The sequence below is a fragment of the Antechinus flavipes genome, chromosome 1 (genome assembly GCF_016432865.1).
Source record: "Antechinus flavipes isolate AdamAnt ecotype Samford, QLD, Australia chromosome 1, AdamAnt_v2, whole genome shotgun sequence".
Lineage (NCBI taxonomy): Eukaryota > Metazoa > Chordata > Mammalia > Dasyuromorphia > Dasyuridae > Antechinus > Antechinus flavipes.
The window spans coordinates 567,418,307-567,436,898 of NC_067398.1; the positions used below are offsets into that span (position 1 = coordinate 567,418,307).

The 18,592-nt window shown below is 34.3% G+C and overlaps 1 protein-coding gene across 4 annotated transcripts in view; it reads right to left on the reverse strand.

The window, feature by feature from the left end:
* Positions 1-18,592, reverse strand: part of MYLK4 (myosin light chain kinase family member 4) — a 152,843-nt gene that overhangs the window by 25,470 nt on the left and 108,781 nt on the right. For 3 of the 4 annotated variants that reach the window (XM_051970789.1, XM_051970790.1, XM_051970792.1), the window contains 3 exons: positions 6,801-6,876; positions 5,660-6,056; positions 2,740-3,065 (listed from right to left, as the gene is read on the reverse strand). In XM_051970789.1, the coding sequence (XP_051826749.1) occupies positions 2,740-3,065; positions 5,660-6,056; positions 6,801-6,876 (799 nt within the window). The remainder of the gene's footprint in view (positions 1-2,739; positions 3,066-5,659; positions 6,057-6,800; positions 6,877-18,592) is intronic. The other variant, XM_051970791.1, reaches the window with a different exon arrangement.

An 18,592-nucleotide genomic window follows, 5' to 3' on the forward strand; every position in this document is an offset into this window, starting at 1 on the left:
CCTAGTGAATTAGAACTTTAAATACAGTTTTCTCTTTTTTAATGCTAATATCATGCATTACAAAAAACAGAAAGTTTGATGCTGATATTTTAAAAGAAAGTATCTCAGAATGGAGGAGTTCCTATCTGTGCTATCTTTAAGACCCCCAACCTTACAAACATCAAAAAGAGTTTAAGAATTTCCAGTCTGAATATTGTACCATTGGATCCCCCTCCCAAATTCTAGACCATTTCAAACACAGAATAAGAAATTATTTGGAATATCATCAAAAGCATTACTGAAACTGTAAGTTATTTTAATCAGAGTTGAGAGAAAGAAAAAAAAAGTAGGGTTTCTTAATGCTATTAATACTTTAAAAATTTATAGATCACTTTCCAAACTATTTTAGACTTTAAATAAAGTCCAAGGCACAAAACTGATTTTCCCTTACTGGAAATGAAACACCCTGTAAAATTGAATAAATTTTAATTCTAAAACTACTTAAGTTTTCATAGTTCCTATCCTTTCTAGTGGGAAAACAACCTGCTACAGCTTGAATTTAATCAAGCATCATCATCAGATAACAATAATTCCTTAACGGTCATTTTCTTTTCTATTCCTATCTCTTTTTAAAACTGCTAATTCATTCTTTATTTATCACTCATGTATCCATTAATTTATTCCATTCATTCTTTCACCTTCATTAAATCATACCTTACTTCACTCACTCACTCACTCAATAGGATCAATACAAATGAAGCAAAGGACTCAGTCCTTTACCTCCAAGACCTTCCAATTTAATTCACTGATACAGAAGAAAAATCCCATTAATCTAAAAAGAGAAGAATCAAACTCATTTGCTGTAGATTCAAAGCCCAAACTATTAAAAACAACTGGTGCTTTTCCCAAATAGGTGGGTGACATTGACATCTCTGTACCTCAAAACATTCCCAAAAAGATTAGAGGAGAGAAGTAATCCTTAGGGCAGAGATTCATAAACTTTTTCCTCTTGGAACACCTTTTTACCCAAGAAATTTTTATATGACCTATTTTTACATAAAATAGGTATAAAAATTTACTGATAATAAATCATAATTTTGTGATCCCCCTTCACTTACAAGACCCCATATGAGGTCATAAATCACAGTTTAAGAAGCTAGACCATAGAGCACAAGATGACAGATGAAGAGGTGAAGGGAATGGGCTGCCCCCTATACTGGCACGACTACCTCCACAATTAAACGCTTCAAAGGCCTACCTGCATTTTAATACGCACTTCCATTCACCATAATTTTTTTTTTACAGATGCCAGGATTTCTAGTTATCATTCTAGTTATATTTTCCACATTTTATTTTGACATTTCAAATATTATGAATGTGAAAGAAAAAGAAGGTTATTAGAGAACTATGTAATTGGGTTCCATCAATCTCTACATTTTTAAAAAATAGAGACTTTAAGAATATTTCAGTACTGCCTATAGACGAATGGTTCTCAAATTTTTGTTTTCAGTGTCTTTATACTATTAAAAATCATTGAGGATTGTTTAAAGAGCTTCTGTTTAAATGAATTATGTTTATATTTACCAGATTAGAAATAAAAACTAATTTTGAATTTGTAGACCCTCTGAAAGGGTTTCAGAGATACTTTGAAAGTACTGCTTTATGTTTGTAGTGGCTAGAAACTGGAAAATGAATGCCCATCAATTGGAGAATGGTTGGGTAAATTGTGGTATATGAATGTTATGGAATATTATTGTTCTATAAGAAATGACTAACAGGATGAGTACAGAGAGGTTTGGAGAGATTTACATGAACTGATGCTAAATGAAATGAGCAGAACCAGGAGATAATTATGTTCTGCAACAATACTGTATGAGGATGTATTCTGATGGAAGTGGATCTCTTCGATAAAGAGATATAATTCAGTTTCAATTGATCACTGATGGACAGGAGCAGCTACACCGAAAGAAAGAACACTGGGAAATGAATCTAAACCATCTGCATTTTTGTTTTCCTTCCCGGGTTATTTCTACCTTCTATATCTAGGATATACTGTGGAATATTTAACATGTATAGGACTGCTTGCCATCTTGGGGAGGAGGTGGAGAGAGGGAGGGGAAAAATCGGAACAGAAGTGAGTGCAAGGGATAATGTTGTAAAAAGTTCCCCTGGCATGAGTTCTGTCAATAAAAAGTTATTAAAAAAAAAAGAAGAAGAAGAAGAAAGAAAGAAAGAAAGTATTGCTTTAAACTATTAGGCCAACTACAATTTTTTTAAATGATTATGGAAATAAGATTATATGATGATCAACTGTGATGGACTTAATTCTTTTTAATACTGAGGTGATTCAGGCCAATTCCAATATATTTGTGATAGAGCCATCTGCATCCAGAGAAGACTATAGGGATTGAATATATATCACAACATAATATTTTCATCTTTGTTGTTGTTGTTATATGATTGCTTATATTTTTCTTCCTCATTTTCTCCCTTTTTGATTTGATTTTTCTTGTGCAGCATGATAAATGTGGAAATATACTTAGAAGAATTGTACGTGTTTAACCTATGTTGGATTATTTGCTGTCTAAGAGAGGGGAGAGGGAAAGAAAAAAATTTGGAACATAAAGTATTGCAAGGGTGAATGTTGAAATCTATCTTTGCATGTATTTTGAAAAATAAAAAGCTATTATTATTAAAACATAAAACAAAATAAAATGACTGTTAAGAAGAGTTAATGCTGGAAAATAAATATTTTCCTACCGAATGGTATTGCCAGATCCTTCCCTTTGTTAGTAGGCTTTACTAGATGGCCATTTTTAATCCTAGATGGCTCCTGAAACTTGCCTAATAGGCTGCCAGTGGATTGTTTGATCTTGGTGGGCTCCTTAGCTTTGCATTTTTCAGCTGTGCCCTCTATGTCAACTCTGCTCTTCTTCTTGTCATCAATGAGAAGGCCTCCATCATTCACTCGCCGCTTACTGCTGTGGTCGGCTACAGCTGCTAGTTCAACATTCTGGGAAAGGGGCCTTGTGGATTGACCTCCTGGGGTTATTGCTGAAGAATTATCTAGCTTATTGTTGTTATGTCTGAAAAATACAATATTGGTAAAGTTCTAAATTTTAAAAAAAGGTAAAACAATGGACTCCATTAAATGATATCACACAGAAAGAAAATGCTAAAATATAATATATTTTATCTTTTTTTAACAAATAGTATTCTTACAGAATTAACTTTCAGACACTTTCCTCATAATAGCTATATGTATAGACTGATAGATAAGCATAGATAGATATAGGCTATTTCTATCTACCTATGTTATTTATATATATAATATACCCATATATGCCAAACATCCATACATATATATGAGATATATATACATATGGACATAATATCTATATACATATAATACATATATGTCTGTGTGTGTGTGTGTGTGTGTGTATGGGTAGGCAAACAAATGCAGAGATATACTGTTTTCCTCCAATGTAAGTTTGTTAAAGACAGGGGCTATTTTGTTTTTGTATAGACAAAGATTTAAATTTCATGTAATTGGATATATGTGTATATATGTATATGTAAAACACATACAAAACAGACACAAGGTAATCTTGTAGGAATGAAAGGAAGTTGGGGGAGGGAGGAGAAGGAAGGGAGAAGAAAGAGTAGGTAAGTTCTCATGTGGAAGGTATCACTTGAGCTATTCCTTGAAAGAAATCCAAGGATTCCAACATGCAAAATCTGACTCATTCCAAATCCATCTAATTTTCCTATCATCTAGGTCAGAGATAGAGTACCTGCAATAGCCTCAAACCAGATTAAACTGTAGTTGTGAAATATTTGGTAACATAAAAATACAATAGAACATAGATAATGTTAATATATAGTTTTATAAGTCAATATGCAACCTGCAGGGTTGCATGTACTAAAAATGGTACACGGGTCTCCCATTTCTATTTGACATTACTGATCTAGAAAATGTCACAAAAGAAATTTTGTTTATCAAAATATTTACTTATAAAAACTTCATTAAAACCTAGGTAAACTATATTTATAGCACTCCCCTACTTGAAAAAGAAAATAGAGTTGATCTATATGAATTGCTCTTAATGAACAGGATATAAATAGGTTCAGAAAGGTAAGTTACTTTGAAGATCACACAAGAATGATAAAACCATGATTCATTTCTTGTTTTTTTTTCCTCTAATAATCAACATTGCCTAGAGGCATTATTTTATTCATTTTTACTATGATTAATTTTCATTAGATTCTCAAACTGAATGTGTGTCTGTGTGTGTGTGTGTGTGTGTGTGTGTGTGTGTGTGTGTGTGTGTAGGGAGGGGAGGAAACAATACTAAGGACAGTAACAATAAAGTTTTGAATAATACCCATTATGAGACTCAATGTGATAGAAATTCTACAGATTATCTGTTTTGGATTATAGATAAGCTTTTCCTGTAGTCCTTAAAATAAAACCTTTACTTTTCTATTTGCAAAACTGACCAATATCATTTTCATCAGTTTCTGTAAAATCCAGCTGTGAGGTGCCACAGTGGATAAAGTACTGAGCCTGAAATTTGGTAAGTCCAAATACAGCCTCATACAGTCTACCAGCTGTGTGAACCTAGGCAGATCACTTAACCTCTGTCTTCCTTGGTTTTCTCAATTGTAAAATGGGGTTAACAAGAGCACCTACCTCCTAGGATTTTTATAAGGAAAAAATGAGGTAATATTTGTAAATAGCTAGTGATGTAAAATAGTTAGTGATGATGATGATGATGATTATCAGGTGGACAAAAAAGAAAAGGTAGCAAAAGAAGATAGATCACCTTTAAGGATGCACAATCATTTACCAATTGTTGAGGCCATGAGTGTCATCTCTTAAATGATTACTTTCTTTAATGGAAAAAAGTAATAGCATAGGACTCGGGATAACTTGGGTTCTGGCTCTAACTCTGTCACTCATCAACTGGCTGATCTTAAGAAAAACTTTCCATAGGATTTGAGACTGGGGAAAAATCTCAGAAAATATTTAGTCCAACTTTCTCATTTCATATGGGAAAATTAAAAATTATATGACTTACTTAAAGCAACACAGAGGGTAAAAAATCTAATCAAAACATGGAGCCTGGCTCTCTGACTTTAAATAATTGATGCTTTTCTCACTGAAACGCTTCTGTAGGTCTCAACATCCTCATTTTCAAAGTGGAGATAATAATACCATCCTTGCCTAGCTTTCAGAGACAGTGTGAGGAGCCAATAAGATAGTAAAGACAAACACTTTACACATTTTTTGTAAAATGGCACATTGGACATTATTGGTGTGGCTATTCATTGAATGTCTGAAATCATAATGAGCCCATATGGCTATTAAAGAATAGCAAGACAGTCTGTGCTTTAAACTAGAGGTGTCAATCATACAGCCCGCAACAGTGCTGTGTACTGTTTGATCAAATGTCACTAGGAAATATTTAACAAAATAAGTTAAAACATAATAGAACACAGATAATGTTAATCTATATTTTTCTCAGTCAACATGAGGCCAGTAGGGATCCTTGTATACTGTTTAGTGACCTCTGTTTCTTTTTGAGTTTGATGCTACTGATTTCAACTCGACCTTGCACAAAACATTTTCCCATCAGTTTTATTAACTTGCTGTATTGAAAGCAAATTCATATACCTTTCTACTGTTTCATTTACAGCAGATGTTGATCCTTTCTCTCCAGTTTCCTCTTCACTGCTATCTCTTTTAGCATGAAGCTCATTTTTCTCTCTTTTGGAGGTCAGACTGTCTTGAGATCCTTTCACATTTCCCAGAGCTTTGAGTTTTTCCACAATATCTTGGTTATCTCCACTGAGGGTTACCTCTTCTTGCCTCCCCATCTTTGTTGCACCTTTTCCAATAGTATCCTCTTGATACTCTTCTCTGGAAGTCAAATCTTCTACCTTGTTTTGAAATCTTCCTGTGGAAGAACTTTTCTGAATGAGGGAGGTACAGGCCTTTTCAGCATTTTCCTTATTGAGTTTATGAATCTTTTCTTTGTCTGAGCAGGCTTGGTTCTTCTGAGTAGATCTCTCTAGAAGCCAGTACAAATCACAGTTACTTTATTAGAAGATCAAGAGATTAGTATAATTTGATGACATAATGGGTTGCCATTTCCCTTTCTCTTCTCCCCCTTCTCCCCTGCATATATGTGTGGTTATACAAATATATATAATGTGCATATATTATACATGTGCATATATATGTGTATATATATATACACACACATATATATATATATACATGCATACACACAGACCACCACATTTTTATTTGGTTCTGTGAGTTCTATAAGTATAGAGAACTAAGACTTCTAGAAACTCCCTCCACTGATGCAACACTATCAATAACTCATCTATGGCTGATAGTCTTAGAAAGTTGCTTAGTGCACAAAAGCATGACTTATGTGATTTGTCTTGGATTATACAGCCAGTATGTGTCAGAGGCAAAATTTAAGCCCAGGTATTTCTGACTACAAGCTTATTCTGCCTCCCATCAAATACAATATTATACATCTCACCACACACACACATTTATACATATGCATTTTTTCCTCTTAATAAATATAAACTTTAAACAGAGCTAGACAAAATAAGATAAAGTAATTGCCAAATAAATTTTTTAAGTATTCCTTACATGCATTTGATGAAAACTAGAAGCCAAGTAAATATAAATCAAAGAATACAGCCTCTGTAAATCATACTTTTTAAGCATATCTTTCATGTGGTCAAAAACAACAATTAAGTTTAACAAAAATCTTTTTATCCTTGAATCCTACCTGTGGGATCTAGAGTTCTCTTCTTTATAATACATGTTTCCTTCAGGCTTAAATGATGCCACACTGTCTCCTTTGCCTGTGGATATACAAGTAAGGTATTATAGAATGTGCTTCTAGCATCTAGGAAATGCTCCAAAGTCACTGAGAAGAAGGTTAATATGAATTACAAATAAAATGCTACTACTTTCAAGAAGCAAGATAATCAGATTTTGAATTGGCATGGATCTGGGAAAACTATTCCAAATCCTTCCTTTTGTAGAAAAAGAGATTAAATATATATAGCAATTAAAATGTTATGATTTGTAATTGCTTAGTGGAGGAGGCCCAGCTTTAATTAATAGATAATGAATTTTACTTAACATATTTAGCCTGAATAATTCTGTTGTTTTCAGTCATGTCTGATTCTTCATGACCCCATTTGGAATTTTCTTGGCAAAGATGCTAGAAGGAACTGAGGCAAACAAGGTTAATTACTTGTTCAGGGTCACACAGCTTGTAAGTGTGACTGGATTTTAAAAGTCTGGATTTGAACTCATGAAGATGAGTCTTTCTGATTCCAAGGCCAGTCAGTGCTTTATTAGCACTGTACCACCTAGCTGTCTGAGTAATCCTGACCTGTGACTTATTTTGCAAAGATATCATTTGTATATAAATAAGTTTTTTAACCTTCTAGAGGGGATAGTTTTCTTGGGCAAACAGTTCTGACAATTTTCTTTGCACTGTTAATGGGCTGTAGCAAATTTTGTTTACAAATCTGAAACTAAGGTAAACATTAGTTCTTTTGCTGTGTCAACATAATAAATTCCCAGTTTGTAGAGTTCAAATTAAATGCGGGAATTCTTTTTGTACATGGGTTGGGTACACTTTAAAATAGAATCTAATTCTCTTATTATTATTGTATTCTATCTCTCACTCTGCCAGGATGTTTTAATAAATGACAACTCTCAATATATCAAGTAAAATCAAAGCTCCAGATTACAGTCTTCACTCTCTGTTATATGCTATATGTTCACAAAAATTAAATAAGCCATGGTCTGCTTCCAACAGCTAGTAGCCTTAACAATCACCTATCTGGAAGCAGTGTGGTACAGTGGGAAGAGCAGTGGATTTAGAGGCTCAGAAGAGCTAAAGGTTGAATTTCTTCTCTCCAATTTATTACCTGTGAGACTTTGGATACTTAACATCTCTGAGCCTCAGGATCCTTATCTATAAAAATGAGATGGCTAGATGAGATGATCTCTAAGGATTCTTCCATTGATACAATTTTGGTCCTATGAGTGTTAAAAAATATTTATCAAACACTTATTAATTCATTCAATTTAGCAAGCATTTATTAAGTGTTAGGCACCAAAGATCCAAAGACAAAAAGAAATAAAAAGAAAGTGTTCAAGATATATGCATATAAGTAAAGAGAAAGTATATAGCAAATAAATGCAGATAGCTTGCTGGATGTGAAAGGGGAGGAAGAATTAATAAAGGAAATAGGAAACCAAGAAAAGTCTTGTGATAGAAGCTACACTAAAATTGAAAGGGTGTTTTAGAACGAGTTTGACAGATACGGAGGAGTACAAAGATATATTAGCCAGAGCTAAGAGTTATGATAACCCAGAATTTCTACATACAAATTCTAAGAAGTGGAGTTAAGGAGGAATAGCATTCCAGACATAGAAGATAACCTGTGCAAAAACTTGGTGCTGGAAGATGAGAATGTTATGTATAGTGAAAGATTGTCAAGCAGGCCATTTTTGCTGGAATGCATAATAAATGAGAAGTAGTGTGAAAAGGTCTAGAAAGCTAGGCTGCAGCTACAATATAAAGAGTTATAAATGCCAAACAAAAAAACACTTTTTTTGCACAAGGCCCTTCACTAGGTAATGTCTGTAATAAAAAAAAAAAAAACCCAAAACATAAACTGTGATGCTATCCCCCCCACTGGTAAAGAGACCTAGGAGAAATCACCCAGAAAAGTAAGTAGAATCCGTCTAGGGAATTTAAAGGAGAATATAGACAAGGATCTGTTTGTATGACAGATGAGATGTCATGAGATGATAAACAGGAGATGTGATCAGTACCACTGAAAGGAATGATCACACCCATCAGTTCACAGATCCTTCAAAGCATTCCTAGCATCTAGTCGGGTCTTAAGTAGAATAGGCCCTCAGTATATATTTGTTCAATTGAATTGTTGACATCAGTAATATAATCAAGCTTCAGTTATCTTGTACCACCTGAGACTACCAGCTGGCAACCCCGATTGCTCTGGAGGGCAGGTTTGGTCTCAAGTGAATAAGGAGTGAGCCTGTTAACAGAACTAGTGGGACAGAGGCCCAAGATTTGATCTTGTATGTAGACATGTGTCAAAACAACTGGGTATTAACCAGCATCCCTTTAAGGGATGAGAAAGAAGTTTTTTCCACCAGGTGAGAATACTGGAACATCCCAAAGCCACAAAGGTCAAAGAAAGATTTAGTTTAATTCAGTTTCCAGGTGTGAATTCATAATGGGTCAGTAAATGAAAGGCAGCTGCACAGGATTAAAGGATTGCTAAGGGACACTATTTTTCACTCAACCATAGATTTATAAGTCACTTTTTTGAGCTATTAAGCAAATCCTTAGCCTCGAATTGCTCCTATTCAGCCTGATGGAATCATAGCTCACAACAACTACAAGTATTAGTGGGAAAGATTCACATTTATGAAGTGTCTATGGGGAGAGAAAAGACCAGAAAAGGAAAATGCTTGACTGAGAAAGAGGAAATAAAACAGGAAATTAATGAGTTAGAAATAAAGTCCGAGATTTCCTTAGATGAGGCTGGGCAGTATGGTTTTGTTGGTGTGTTAGTTTTCAGGGAACAGTAGATTTGGTATCAGAAGACCTTGGTTCAAACCCTAGATTTTCACTTACTATCCATGTGGATTCAGGAAAGTCACATGACTTCTCTGGGTTTAAATTTCTTCATCTCTAAAAGGAGGAGGTTAGATTAGTTAATCTCTTAAAACTGCTTCTGGCATTATGACCATTTGAGCTAGGATTGGTACAGTTAGAAGTATCTCAACACAAAAGTCTAGCTTAACTATAATGTTTAAAGGCTTTCACCCAAATCAGTAAAATAAGAAATATCTTTTAACTCTTCCAATGAGTATGTCTTTGGAATTATCCTATAAATTTGTAGGTAGTATTGTTGTCATTCCTATGGAATGTAATTTAATTCATGGTTTGTATTTATTTTCTATGGGGATATTCATAGTAATTTGAACATGCCTACATAATTGGTACTCCTTCCCTACTTCCTTCTCATTCTGGAAGATGCTTTAAATGGATTATGTAGAGTCTTTCATTATGTAGTAGGTATTTCAGCATGACCTACCTTATGGACCGGTGCCTTAAGAAATAGAGTAGGGGTCCTAGAGAGTGAAAGAGCAATTAACTCAGTCTGTTACTCTCACCCCCAGGCAGCTCAGGCACTTGGTTTTTTTGGTACCCATCCCAGAGTAATGAGTCTGTTCACCAGAAAGGCATATCTAATATGACATGGTAATTCAGACACAATCCAGGCTTTATTCTGCAAAGGTAATTGGTCTGAGATTTTACCCATCCTTTCAGAAGTCTATTTGAGAGCTCCAGTCATAACACCAGGAGCCATTTTCAAATCATTATAGTTCATATAGTTTATAGCTGTCTCTAAGTGGAATTTCTAAAAGCAGTGACATCATTCTTGATCCTCAGCAGTCAGACATTCCAGTCCACATTTAGAAATACAAGAGTAATACCCTCCCCCAAAGAATCACTGTACATTAATAATATCACATGTGATTATCAACAAGAATGACTTTCAAAATGCAGACAGCGTCATTTGTATTTCCTGATGTAATACTGACATCTAGAGGAACTTTGTAATAAAAAGACTTCCAACAACAACAACAAAAAAAGGTTTTTTTCCCTTCTTTTCTCATTCTAACTCCCTGATAGAAAATTCAACAGTAAGCAATTTCAGTTGCTGTTTCTAAAGTATAAGATAAACACTAAAATAGGAAAATAAAACATTTAAAATAATCGCACTCTGACACTTTCTACAGGAAATGGTTCTAGAGTCAAGGGACCTGGATTCAAATCCTACCTTTGAAGTTTACTATTTGTATGACAGATGGCTTAGTGAATAGAGTGCTGGGCAAGTTCAAATCCAGTTTCAGATACTTACTAGCTGTTAGAGCTTGGGCAAGTCAATTAACCTGTTTTTACCTTCATCCCCTGAATAAAAAAAAAAAATTCAAACTACTCTAATAACGGCAAGAAAATCCCATATGGAGTCACAAAGAATTGGACACAATTGAAACAAATAACAAAACTGTGTATTTCCGATGAATATTATGCTATTTTTATTTTTAAAAAACCAAGGAACCATTTAAAACAAAGAAAGATATATAAACTCCACTCCCATCCCCTTTCCCAAAGAAAAAATCTTCAAGCTCCCAGTGAAGGGGCTCAAGGGAAAAGGAGATACAAAGAGACCTTGACATGGAGAAAACAGGAAATGTTTCAGCATTAGTTTCTGTCCTGACAGTACTTAATCAACCCAAGAAGAATCACTTCCAAAGTCCTTCCTTTCTCTCCCTTCTAATGCTTCTGAGCTCTCAATGGCTTCTTATAACTCTAGTTCCATGCTTCTTTTGCTTAGCCTATCAGGAGCTAAGTTCCTCTTTGAATATCTTTGAGTATCAAGTGAAATGACTTGTCAAGATTACCCTCAATTATGGTCTATCGATTTTTACCCCATCTGTTTCCTTTTCTCTTAATCCATAAAACTAATTTGCACTATATAGCACAAAGAGATTACCTTGTGAGTAACTTAATATTTTATTGTCATCACTTTCCTATCATTAGATCTCGCCTTTCCCTGAGTTTAAGGGCAGCTAGATGGATAGTGGATAAAGCATTGGACTCACTTTCCCAAGTGCAAATCTGGCCTCAGACATTTTATTAGCCGTGTGATTCTGGGCAAGTGTGATTCTGTTTAATCCTATTTGCCTCAGTTTTCTCATTTGTAAAAATGAGCTCAAGAAGGATCCAATATCTCTGCTAAGAAAACCACAAATAGGGACAAGAAGAGTTGAGCACAAATGAAAAAAAATTGTTTGAACAACAAATCCCTCTGAGATTACATTCCATCTACTTTGTAATATATTTCATATGTATATAATTTTTGCATTTTGTCTCCCATTAGGACATGAGTTCCTTGGAAATCAATTACTTTTGCCTTTTTTGCCTATTTCTACTACTTGGCATATAGGAGGAGTTTAATTTACTGACTGACTTTCAAAGAACCACTTTTTGACAGTGGGATGAGTGGCAGCCTACTGTATTTTTCTTTAATAGGGCCTGTGATTCATCAGTTTGCTTCTGGAGAAGAACTGGCCAGACTAAAACAGATCAGCACTTGTGCAGCAACTTGTAATCTTAGAGGGTTACCTAAGGGAAACGGATTTGTCCAAGGTCACACACACACAAGTATGTGTCAGAGGCCATCCTTGAATCAGGTCTTCTTGACACAGACCAGCTCTCTCTGTAAACCCATTCTTCATTTCAATGACAACTTTCTTCAAGGTTCCTAAAGACATTCACCCATAGTTATCCGGTTAAACAAATGATGGGAGACAGTGGAAGACCCAGAGAAATAAAGTCACTTGCTCAAAGTTAGCAAGGATTAGAAATAGGATTCTATCCTCTCTGTCCTATTTTCTAAGCCATGCTGTTTTTCAGAATCTGATTTCCTAAAGTCTGTGTGTATTTCATATGAAAGGCTCTTACTTAGGCAGCAAGGATCAGGGCATTCTAAATACATTTACAAGGTTTAGGGGGAAATGCTTTACTTCAGTTTGGACTCTTTTTTCTTTTTTCTGAAAAGCATTGCTTTCTTTAGAAATTAAACATGCCAAATGAAATATGTAAGTATATAATTTGTAATAATAGTAACAAAAACATGCAGAGAAGAAAATAAGATTTGAAGGGAGCTAACACCAAACAATATATTTCTGCTATTATTTTGTTAAAATGACTAACATCACAAATTTAATGCTGGAAGGGACTTTGAAGGTCACCTTATCCAATTTCTTCCTTTTACAAATGAGAAAACTTTAAAGGACTCATCAAAGATTATATAGGTAGCTGTTGTTCAACCATTTTCAGACTCTTCATGATTCCATTTGAGGTTTTCTTGATAAAGATACTGAAGTGGTTTTCTATTTCCTTCTCCAGCTCATTTTACAGATGAGAAAACTGAGGTAAATAGAAAATATTTTCTCTGGAGAAAATGTAATGGAGACAGAAAGGAATACACTTTCTTTTCAGCAGTTCATGGAACCTATACAAAAATTGACCATGTATTAGGACATAAAAACCTCAAACTCAAATGCAGAAAATATTTGAGGCAGAATTTGAACTCCTGCCTCCAGGCCCAGCACTCTCTCCACCTAGCATCCAATAGATAGTGGCAGAATAGTTAGGCTTCAAATCCATTGTTATTTTGCACTGGATAATGCCACATTTCCTCCAATAGATTATAAGTATTTTGGATTTTGTAGTTGTTTCCCAACTGATTTAATTTTTTAAATTCAGTTTTCTTAAACTAGATTTTGATAGTTTATAACTTTAGAACATCAATCTAACCAATGTACATTTGTCAATATGGGACAGCTATGAGATTGCAGTCACACTTATGCAAGAAATTTTCCTGCCTGAACAGGAAAAATAATTCCCTAAACTGCTGAGGAACTTGTTTCTGCTTTGCCTGAGCCTGTGTCTAGGTGACACAGTAGATAGAGCACTGGATCTGGAATCAGAAGAACCTGAATTCAAATCCCACCTCAGCCAATTATCAGTTAAGTGATTGGAAAAGTTACTTGACCTATCTCAGCCTCAATTCCCACACACACACACATAAGATGATAATAATAGCACTTATCTCCCACAATTGTTAGGAGGATAAACTAAAATTATATTTGCAAAATACTTTGAGACTGAAAGTGCTATATATAAAGGCTACCTATTTTTAATTATTCCTTTTCCTCTGCTTTTTGTTATCTTCCTTTAGAGCCAAAGGGCAATGAAGAAGGAGAATCAGCAGAAAAACCTAGAGAGACTTACATGAACTGATGCTAAGTGAAGTGAGTAGAACCAAAAGATCATTGTACACAGCAAGAAGGTTATGTGATGATCAACTGTGATGGACTTGACTCTTTTCAACAATAAGGTGATTCAAGCCAATTCCAATAGACTTGTGATGGAGAGAGCCATCTGCATCTAGAGAGAGGACTGTAGGGACTAAATATGGATCACAACTTAGTATTTTCACCTTTTTGTTGTTTTTGCCTTTTTTCTTATTTTTTTTCCTTTTTGATTTGATTTTTCTTGTGTAGCATGATGAATGTGGAAATAGCATTAGAAGAATTTCACATTTAACCTAATATTGAATTACTTGCTCTCTGGGTTGGGGGAGGGTGTAGAGGAGAAGGAAGGGAGAAAAATTTGGTACACAAAGTTTTGAAAAGGTGAATTTTGAAAACTATCTTTGTATTTATTTAGAAAATAAAAAATTTATTATTAAAAAAAAAAAGGAGACTAGACAGAATTTCTAACTTCAACCCACCCAAAGACTTTTTTGATATAGGCCATTTGAGTAAATTAGACATTGATTGTCCTATTTCCATTAATTTGTATGTTTTATTAAAGTCAGCTGTGAATAAAAATAGGCAAGGACATATGGTAATACACTGAAGTTTGGTCCTAGAAAGCAGAATTATAAGCAATGGGTATAAATTGCAAAGAGGTAAAATTCGGGTTTGCTTTAAGAGAAAATTTCCCAATAACTAGAGCTACTTAAAAATGAAACAGGCTCTCTCAGGGGAAAAGGGATTCTTTTTCATTAGAGGTCTTCTATCCAAGGTTGGATGAATATCCCTTGGCTATGTGAGCATTGTTTTTTGAACAGGGATTGGACATGATAACTACTGAGCCTCTTCTAATAAAAAAAAATCTGTGATTATGTAATATATTTTGGGACTATTAACCCTGAGTATTATGCAAATTGTTTTGTAACCTTTAAATTATTTTATATTAAAATAATTAGAAAGAGAACATGGTCGAAAGAGAATATGGTCTAGTGGGGAAAAGGCTAGTATTGGAGCCAGAAAGACTTGGGTTCAAATCTTACATCTGATATATGCTAGCTGCATCACCCTAGGCAAATGACTTAACTTACAGGAAAGTAATTGTATCTGTATTGGTAGAGAGGGTTTCCATAGAGGGAGTTCTTCATGCTGATGGAGTAATAAGTCCAGACCAAAAATCTCAAAAAAATAAATAAATAAAACTGCAGAAGGAATGCTGACCTGCCCTGGTAGCCTCAATGAGTATTCTGATACCCACAAAATCACAGGTTCAATCCAAAATAAATTATCAAAGGACATAAGCTTCTTAATAAGACAGGCACTTCAGTCTAAAAATTGAATGGGATGCCGGACATGAATTGACCCTTCCTCTCCTATACCACATGTTCATCCTGTGTGTGACAATATAGTTCATATTCTGAATTTCTCACCTGAACCCAAGAAGCATTCCATTACAGAGCACACTAGAATCCATGTTTTCCTGTTAGTAGTAGAATCATTTAGAGAGGCTTGAGCTCCATGAGAAAAAGTTTCTGAGTAGCTCCTCTAGCAATCCCACTGGACCAAAGGCATGTTTTTCTCACCAAATGATGTAGAGACTGAGCCTTTATAGAGACAGACCTCACACATCTCTTTTGATGTGATTATACTCTAATCACAGAGCCCCAGAGCTTGCCTGCTTCCTACTCATTACTTGGGCTAGCTACTTCCCAGCAGAGTCAATGCTTTTCAAACAGCTGGGCTATGTTTGATACCACTGGAATTCCTTTTTTTTTTTTTTCTTTTTTTGCTCTGAAACCCCTGGCTAAGGGCAGAAGTCACATGCCCTTGCCAGATGCCTTTAGGGGATCTCAACATCATTTTATGGGATGCCTAGGCTTTCACACACTTCATACTGTGGAATCAACTGTAGGATATTCCTTTTGACCTTCTAACATCTTCCATTTGTGGAACACAGTCAGACTAACGATTTACCTGCCTTGTACTTTGTGCCTTTCATATGACTGCTTAATGAAATTCTAAAATGAACACTTTTTAAAGCAGTTGGAAGTTAATATACTGAAAAAGGTAGACCCAAACGTGAAAACTAATGAAAGAATTGTAGCCATTTATTCCAACCTCATTTAACTTCTAGTAAGTTCCCGACAAAGGAAAGAGGAAAACAAATCTTAAGAGAAAATTAACAGAGGAAATATAAAAGTAGGAAAATTTTCAGGAGAAATATTTAAGTTTGGAGCACTAAAAGATGATTGTATAAATAACTTATAGGATAACCCTAAAAAATTGCTTCTATATGAGCATTCATTCCTCCTCACAGCAGACTTTTAATTCCTTGTGTATTAAAATAAGAAAATATACCTGATTACTGCTATCAAAAAAAAAATTCCATCAAAGTCAAGTTGTTTCAAGGTCTATAGAGAGAGCCACAGTTTAAGACAGGCAAGATCGGAATGACGGGGTCCAGGAAAGTAGAATGTTTTAATGACCTCAGATCTCTGTAAATGAATCTTCACTGGGCTACTCAAAACATCAAATGTAATCAATCACAATTGCCTAAGTAAACAACTCTGCTTGGAAAACTAGACCTTTATGATATATCAACAATTAGGTGAATCATGCCTCATTCAGGAGTTAAGCAATAATATCCTCATTCATTGTCCATATACTGGATTTAATACTATGAAAGTTCTTCAAATTTAAGGAACTGACCTTAAGAGTTAATGACGACTTCTGTCAAATTATGATGCCTAGGTGATTTAGCTATGTTACTATGATGATACAAATCAAGTAAAACATGAAATAATCTGTCATTATCTATTTCTTGTGAGAAAAGACTATAAACTTTAATTGGGTGTATTTTAGAAATGCCTATTAAGATTTATATAATGGGTAACCCTTTACAGAGAACATTTTTAAAGCAAAAATGAATTTTTTAAATGTATTAAGTTCTCTATCTATAAAGATGAGATAAAAACCCCGAAGAAGATAGTTGGGCAGCAGCTATACACAAATGGGGCATGTTAGGTAAAGAGAAAGGATCAGAGAAGCAAATTATAAGGCACATTTGATTTCTACCCAATGACTTTTCTCTTTTTCATTTATCTAATCTTTCTTTGTTAGTTTCAAAAGGACAAATGAAAATGTTTGGATAATAGAAGATACAATCTTGATCTGAAACAAAAGGGTCTAAGTTCCAGCTAGTCCATTTATGAGAAGTATTTAACTTTCCTAAAACGGGGATAATACCATGTGCTCTATCTCTTATAGGATTGTTGAGGAAAGTGATTTTTCAATGATCAAGTATTATAAAAACATGAAACATAAGTGTAAGTTAGGAATTTGACTTTCACTGTAGACATATAGGAAAACATTAATGAGCATTATTACTGAGCATATTTCATGTGTTAAACAATATTCTTCCTTCTGTTATTTATTTGATATTTAAAGGATTTGTTTAGGAAAAAAATCTTATTTTCAACTCATAATCTTTCCTCCTCCAACATGGAAGATATTGCAACTTCCCTACTCATATCTCTACCAAGAGAGGAATTCCTTGCTTCTTTTAATTTCTTGTGTTTCTTCTCTCCTATCTACTTCACAAGCAAATCTTGTCATTTCTCCGTGTTCAATATTATTCCATCATTTCTTCTTGTACTGCTTTTCTTGGGTTAGTCATTTAGGCTCTTGGAGCTTTGGAGTTTCTGATCTCTAAAAAGAGATGGTAATATTTTCATGGTATAATTGGAATTAGGAAGACCCTGGTGCAGTCCTTACTTCTGAGCATACTGTCTGTGATTCTGGGCAATTCACTTAATTTTACAGAATCCTAATTAACTATCTAAGCTTCTAAGAGACATATGAGTTGCCCACAAAACAGGGTAAAGGAAATTGCTATATTGGAGGTCCTCTCCACTGAAAGTTCCCCATCTTAATGAAATATCAGATCTTGTTCTTCCCTTCTGTCTCAATGAAATGATTTTTGAATCTCTTTGAAATAATCTATTTTCCTCATTTACTTCAGAGGGTTGCTTAAATTCACAGCCTGGTAAAGTCTTAAAGGATATTCAAAGCCCTCCTTAAATACATGATGAGGCTCCTATGGGTCTATGATCATTTGATCTATAGCTAGTAATCTATAAAAAAGGAAGAACTTTGGGACCTCTAGTGGACACCAGTTACTATTGTACCTAAAAGGATAAAGAGTATATGTTATATTACTTTTCAGTCAAATGAAATATTTTAAATTATGGCTTTAAATAATGAGTTCCTTTAGAGAGTATTCTATTTTTAAAAACTGATTAATAAATAGCAATTTGAGACATGTATCCATATAAATGAATATATAGCCATATGCATATGTATATAGCCACACACATTTATATATTCTATATATTCTATTTCATTAGTCATTTCAAATGAAAGTAAAAATTAAGTTATTGTTTCTTTATGAACATTTGACTTTTAAAAATGAGTCTTAGCTAGTTAAAATTTTATTTTATATAGTTCAAGGACTAACCAAGGAATGTTTTAAATGAAGCTTATAATGTTTTTTATTCACCTAATAAAACCCTTTGATTTCTTCCCAGTGCAGATGGCTTTATAATAAATTATTTCATATTGTGTTCTTGG